The sequence below is a fragment of the Loa loa genome (genome assembly GCF_000183805.2).
Source record: "Loa loa unplaced genomic scaffold supercont3.106, whole genome shotgun sequence".
NCBI lineage: Eukaryota > Metazoa > Nematoda > Chromadorea > Rhabditida > Onchocercidae > Loa > Loa loa.
Window position 1 is genome coordinate 105,972 of NW_018108286.1, and position 7,465 is coordinate 113,436.

Consider the following 7,465-nt stretch of genomic DNA (forward strand, 5'->3'; position numbering starts at 1 on the left):
GGGAAATCAAATTGTTTGTAATCTAATTAGTGGAATAATTAAAAAAAAAAAAGTTTCAAATAATGCTAATGTCACAAGTTCCTTTTATATGTAGTTACTATATTAGTTATTGTTATCATCGTTATCACTTATCACTAAAAATGTATATACATATATATATTTATTATGATTATTGTTACAAAATGAATTCAATGCATTTAATTTTCAATCATAAAATGCGATTATATCACTTTTTTTTGCATCATTTTCGCATCCAACAACAAACTAAAAATCTATTTATTCAATTGATACATGAATTAATAGCTTTAAAAAAAATTAATAATTAATGATAGAAATTATAAATTCAGTTTTTTTGTATTTAATTGAAATTAAATTAATTATTTGTTTTAATAACGAATAAATTATTCTCACACACAAAAATGTTACAATTATAACAATGAAGATCAAATATTCATTTCATTTTATTGGCAGTAATTTAATTACATATCATTTAATTATCGAATATTCCAGATAAATTAAGAAAAAGTGAATGATATAGAAATGAAATGATAATTAACTTAACTTACTTCTATCAAATTGATGTGGATAGTATATAGTCCATATTTTAGCAGCATTTGAAGTAATTTCATCCGCAAAACTATTAATATTGTAAAGGAGAAGATGGAGGAAAAAGAGGAGAAAGCCGGAAGAGTACATTGTATACATCGAAAATGAGCTAAAATTTCACACAATCATCGATCAGTACTATCACCACTTCAACTTGTCGTGCTTTAAAACTCTTCCACTCTTGCAACAACCAACCAACCAACCATCATCCATCCATCTCACATCTACAATTTCAAAATATAAATTGTACTCAGTTAGCATTTAAACATACAAACACAAACATACATATACTATCAATATCATATTCTAGCCAATTTCATTTAACTCGCATAGTATCTAGAACTCATACAGTATCCGGGACTCATACAGTATCCAGGACCCATACAGTATCCAATTCCTGCATTATCTAAGTCATATATCATTTACCTAGCTCATACAGTATTTGGGACTTATCCAGTATCTGGGATTTAGTTACAATTGTTGAGGATGAATTAATTACAATATCTGGGATAGCTGGGATTTGATTGCAATATTCAAAACATACAATTGTTATTCTTAATTTACAGTATCATTGCTGTTGATAATGAAATGAATGCAATATCTGGGACACAAAACTGTTTAAAAAGCATTGCTTATAATACCCAAAGTGCACAGCTGTTGAAGGAAAAATGGTTACATTATCGGGGAATGCTATTCCCGAAGAAGAATTTATTATTGTATCTGGTATCCTGATTACAGTATCTGGAGAAAAAGTTGTTAGGGAAAAAATTGCAGTTGTAGGGCTAAAGCTGTTATTGATAAGTCATGCACTTAATAGCAGTAGAAAAGTGCATGACTTCAATTTCCTACCACTTCCCTACACCGTAAGCAACAAATACGCATGATCTGTATCGTATGCTCAAATAATTAATATGATCTCTAATAAAAGTATGTATCGTATGCTTTGTACGGTATCTGTTCAGGCAATACGTGCAATATATAATAAAAGATGACAATTAAGATGTTAATATAACAGTGCTTAATTCTCCGCTGGTTGGATTGCACAATTTTGCAGTTTCACAGGAACATAACAATTTCAACCGTATCACGGAGGAATCTTCGAACTATTACATACTTGCGTGTAGCACGTAATACCTGAACTTCTTCCATTGCTGTGAAGATGAAAAGTTCAAATTGAGTGAAAGGTGAAAAATTGAAGTCCAGGGGTGAAACGTCTAAGATGGCGTGTGCCTGCTCGTACGTGGTTTGTGCGTTTGGTTCCTCATACGTGTTCGCATATTTGTTTACGTTACGTTTCAATTATATTGCATTAATTACTAATGCATATTCTAATCAACGCATATTCTAATCAATTTTTTTTTACAGTAAAATTGTCAATTTAAAAAAAAAGGAAAAAAGAATAAAAAAACCGTTCCACCAAAAAAAAGAAAAAAAAAGGAAAAAAGAAAGAGAAAACGATAAACAAAGAGTAATAAAAGAGAAATTGAGCAAATAATAAAAAGTAAAAATTAATCATTTTCAAATAAAATGACGAATAAAATTTTTGACAAACTCTGTTAGAAGATGCAATGAGAATTAAAATATAATTTCAAGTGGAATGTTAAGGTAAAATTTTATTTAAAAAAATATCACTATAATCATAGGAGAAAAGATAAAAAGAAAAAAACGTAGAATGGCTTGGATTCTGCAATAAACATATATGGCTTTAGTTTTAAAATTATCAACATATGATGCTTATCAATTCGATAACACTAAAGTAATAAGCATATATCATTAAGATGAATTTTATCGTCTTATACGACTTTTCTAAGTTTCAATGTTATTTGAGAAGGTTAATTTCATAGATTAAATTCGATAGGTTTCATCAAGCTAATAAATTAATTCAAAAATTCATCCTAAGCTCTTCAATTAGAATTATGTAATGATGTGCTTTTTTTTTTTCTTTCTCACAAACTTACTAAAATCAACCCATTAACTAATGGACTAATTAATTAGTCATCTTAAAAGTTTGAGAATTGTATGAAATGCTACCGGATTAACTAGTAAACCATAAAAAATAATTCATTATCGGATAAATTAGCCAAAAGTTGAATAATACTGTTTTTTTTTCTCGATGATTATTGGCAGATATCTTTATGAATATGATAATAAAATATTCACCGTTTATGATTATAAAATGACTTGTCAAGAAATAAGGACTTTGAGGTAGAAGTGATAATTTTTGCTGGATTAAGCAGCCAATTGTTGGCTCATTTTTGACTAGGCTAGGAAGCAAAAAAAAAAAAGAGGATAATACATGAGATTAATGCGCTTTTTTTTTTCTCGTTTCCACTTTATTACTTCTGCACTCAGATTGTTTTTGTCTTTTTTTTTTTGATTGACCCAAAATTTTGTTGACTACTGCTTCTGATTCAAAAGCCTTCTGAATCAAAAACCTTCTGATTCAGAAGGCTTTTTTAGACATTTTTCCATATTTGTGTATTCATATATTAACATCTCATCTTATCATCCATTATTTAATTTCATCAACTTTTTGTTGTCAACAACACAAACGAACATTTTGACTCATCTGAAATTAGTGAATAATTTACAAAAGTCGTTAAATTGAATTATTTTAGAATTATATGAAAAATTCAAGAAATTTAAAAAAGAAATTATTTCGAAAAATTCGACTATAATACATAAAGGATAGAAATACTTACTGTATGTAATGAAGATGAAATTAAAGGTAAATTGTTCGAGCGGGAAAGGTAAAAAAGCGCCAATAAATAATACATCATTATTTTTCATTTAAATTCACTTTCTAAACTTTTTATTTTCCTATTCATAAATAAGTGTAAATATAAGGCTATTCTTGCGTGTACATAATTTATTTACGTCGGTTAAGATACTGGAAGGTATTTCAACATTTAAAAATAACAGGTATTAACTGGAGTTTACGTATTCACGTATCACGTACATTAATTGTATCGCTGTCTTAATGTAATCGAATGAATAAAATTTCAAACTCACCGTTTATTATCATAATATAAGGGATTATCATAATTATCACTATATAAGTTATTATCGTTTACTATCATAATCCACCTGTTCCATTATTTCGTTCCAATTATAAAAAGTAACTTTTTCTTTAGAAAAAAATTCTAAAAATACATTCTCCTACCTCTAATCAATTTTCTTTTAAATAGACAATAGACGTAATACCTCTTGATGAGCTTAATTGGCTTTTATATGAGCCAAATTGAAGTGTAGGGAGTTCAGGTCGTGGATTCCGGTATGAAAAGCAAGTTTACTTCCCGGATGTCAAGTAATACATTGGAATATCATTTGTGCAATAGGTTACCAAAAAAATATCAGGTAATAAGTTACCAATTATCAACCAAAACCTTCATAGAACAGTTCTAAGGTTTAACCTTGGTTCTCATAGATAGGAAAACATAAGTTGAGAACAGGCGACACATGCAAAGTTATTCTTGTTTCCTTACAACTTAATGATTCACTCGAGACCACAAGCGCCTTACGATAGAGGAAAAGACATATTTCTTTCACCTACCATATGTGCCCAACGATGTTGCAGATATCTTGCAGCAAAATATTTTAATACATTTAGCTTTATATTTTTGATTAAGTGTTGTGTTGTGCAGGACTGATTGCTTTTTATTTAGGCATATGAATAATAAATTCAGAAAGCAGTTCGGGTTACTGCATCTTAAGTTTTTTTGATACTTCTAAAACAATAATTATTCATATCTCAAATTATATTAAAAAAAATCTAATTATCAACAAAATATACGAGAAAATAACAAGATGGATACAAAAGTGATTGCTAGCCGGATATTTCTCACATCCAGAAGTTAACTTCAATAACTGGAATGTTTTGTTATTGTTTTTCTACTTATAAGTTCAACAGCCAAGAACTTCCATCAGTGTTCCTAAGGAATTTGTGACAATCTAACATTAATTCCGATTTTAAAATATGATTAACTTTCCCAATGTATTATCTGCAAATTTCATAGAAATAAATAACATGCTTTAAAGGGACCTATAGATAATCTACCAATGATAAAGTATTGCGAAAAATGACACAAAGAATAAGTTGACATTTTTATTTGAAAGGTGCAAAATAAAAAAGTCTAAATTCAGCGATTCCTTCGAGCTTTCCTCTTCTTCGCATTTTGCTTAATTTTTTGTTCACGCTTCTTCTTCTTTATCTTTCGCTGGCTCAGCCAAACCGGATACGAACCATCTGGTTTTTTCATCGTCTTTAAATTTAAGCTTTCACCATCAGTTTCCATCTGAAATTCAAAAAAAATTTTTTTTTTAACTTATATTACACCGATAAAACAGAAAAAGGATAACGAATGAATAATAATCCTTTCCTTCTCTCCCATCAACCATCCCTCGTCATATAATTTAAAGCAGTGGTTCCGAACCTTATCTTAACCAGAGACTACTTTGGCTTTCTTATCTCTAGCATGGCTCAAAAATAATAAATTCTTTCGATTTGAAAGCATATTTCTATCAAAACTTTTAACGTATTGGTTAAACCTGGAGTAACATCACAATCAAAAAAAAGGGATACAATTTTTAATAGTCCTTGCAAAATTTAATATTTCAAATTTTAATGCTCAGATTACCAATTTGGAGCCATTAATTTAAAGAAATCAGTAACAAATCGGAAAGGACTACTAGTAGTATAAAGTATAAATAACCTTACAAATAGTAGTATAAATAACCTTAGTAGTATAAATAACTTTACAAACAACCTAAACACATTTAGCATAACAACTTCTGTTTGCAAAGATAAAAAGAATCATTGTCATGACAACATAAACACTATACCATCTCAATTAAAATTCTTCGACCTAAAAAAAGCCAAAGTAATCCTATGTTACTGACAATTTCTATTAAATGCGTGTGCCCTATCTAATTAACATATAATTATGCGACCATATTTTCAATGTAACCCCAATAAAAGTTGTGTTTCTCGACCATCTCGTCGATCTCACTAGGGATGCTTTTCTTCATTGGGAATACTGTTTTTACGATATCATTCCAATAAATTTTATGTGTCGAGAAAAACTCACCCTTGCAAACTGCACATTAGAATTATCTGCCAAGTCTGCAATAAATGGATAGTAATTGAACAAAAAAAAAAAAAGAAAAAAAAAAAAAAAAAGAAAAAATATCTATAATTAGCATATCTAAACCCACAACTAATGGACTAAGAACTTCAGCAAGTATAACGATCGAACCAAAACAACTTAACTTGAAAATGAAAAACACATACTGTCAACAGCTCAGCCTCCTGTATTAAGTCTTCACTCCTAATTGTCACTTCTAATGCATATATACGCTCTCTCTGAAATTTTTAGTCCTAGCTTAAGTTATTCGCACCATGCTATTCCAGATCCATTTATATTAAGCCACACATCTTTAATATCCACTAAAACTTAGTCTTCTAATCATCTCCAACAAGTATCAATTCAGTGATGGTTTCAACGTATTATACCCCACTCCTCCACGTCTATTTATGACAACTCATAGAATGGTCGAAAAGATGACAATAGACAAACGGGAAAAAAGTTACCGGAGTTATTAATTTCCATCTTTATTTTATTATAGTCAAGGTTTGAGACAGTTGCCTGCAAACGCTTCAATACGCGTGGCGCTAGTCGTTCACGCTTAATAGCACGTACCCGTCGTTTTGATTTTGATCGAATACTCTTAGCCATTTCTGGAAATTATACTTACCTGTAAGTACCACCTAAAAAAGTCAAAGTGATAAAATATGATGAAAAAAGTGATAAAATAAAACCACACCACGCAATAACCTCAACATTAAGTCCTATAGCTCACGTATAGCCCCGGCGCTAAGTCTTAGGCTCATGTGCAACCTCGATGTTAAATCCCACCGCCCACGTTAAATCTTACGGCTCACGTGTAACCTCATTTTAAATCCTACGGCCCGCGGTAACTCCAACGTTAAACTCTACGGCTTAGTATAACCTCAGCGTTAAATCTTAGTCTCATCTATAACCTCAACTTTAAATTCTACAGCTCACGCTTAACACTAACACCGAGTCTCGAGCCTCACGTGTAATCCCAACGTTAAATCTTACGGCCCACGTGTAAAGTGTAACCTCATATTAAATCCAATATCTCATGTGAAATTTTACTATGCAACAATCCTAATTTGTCATGCAATTCTGAGTGCGTAAGATCTGGGGTAATGTGAAACAATTTCAGAATTCGGTTCACAACAATGTACGTGATACAGTTAGTCATTGTAATAAGTGAAATTCTCACAATCACAACAATACTACTATCACAATCCGGCAAAAATCTTGCTCAAAAAACCGGAATTCATCTACTCAGGTCATGTATATGTACCGGTTGCACAAGTCACCTATATTTTTCATTTCAGGCTACTTTCAAATGTTCGAAATTAAAATAGAATGTATTGGAGACAGTTAGAACAACAAAAGTTATATTGCATTTGTTAGAGAATGCCAGACAGTTGGATGAATAGCGATATGGTTGTTGCGAATCTATCAAGCATCGGACGCTTATTAACGAAATTTTAATTTTTTGGGTTTTTGCGTTCTTGATTACAATCGTTTGAGATTTGAGAAATTTGAATGATTTCAGTTTGGAATTTTATTCAACGATTTTTACTATTCTAAAATTTGATTCGACTTTTCACATCACATTTTTTTTACATCTCTTTGAAATTGCATTCTTGTCATATCGTTTCCATTTTATTCGTTAGTGACATGATATGCCACATGGTAGTATCATTATCTATTGATTAGTTCGTTAAATCGATTGGAATTTTATTTAAAGTATATGATTTTAA

At 30.3% G+C, this 7,465-nt stretch overlaps 1 protein-coding gene across 1 annotated transcript; it reads right to left on the reverse strand.

Moving 5' to 3' along the window:
• Positions 1-4,373: 4,373 nt before the first annotated feature.
• LOAG_10214 (hypothetical protein) lies at positions 4,374-6,458 on the reverse strand. The gene is made up of 3 exons (XM_003145741.2): positions 6,197-6,458; positions 5,694-5,728; positions 4,374-4,901 (listed from the first exon to the last, which is right to left on the reverse strand). Exons 1-3 carry the CDS (start codon positions 6,339-6,341, stop codon positions 4,746-4,748), a joined length of 336 nt encoding a protein of 111 aa, XP_003145789.1. The 5' UTR covers positions 6,342-6,458; the 3' UTR covers positions 4,374-4,745.
• Positions 6,459-7,465: the final 1,007 nt, after the last annotated feature.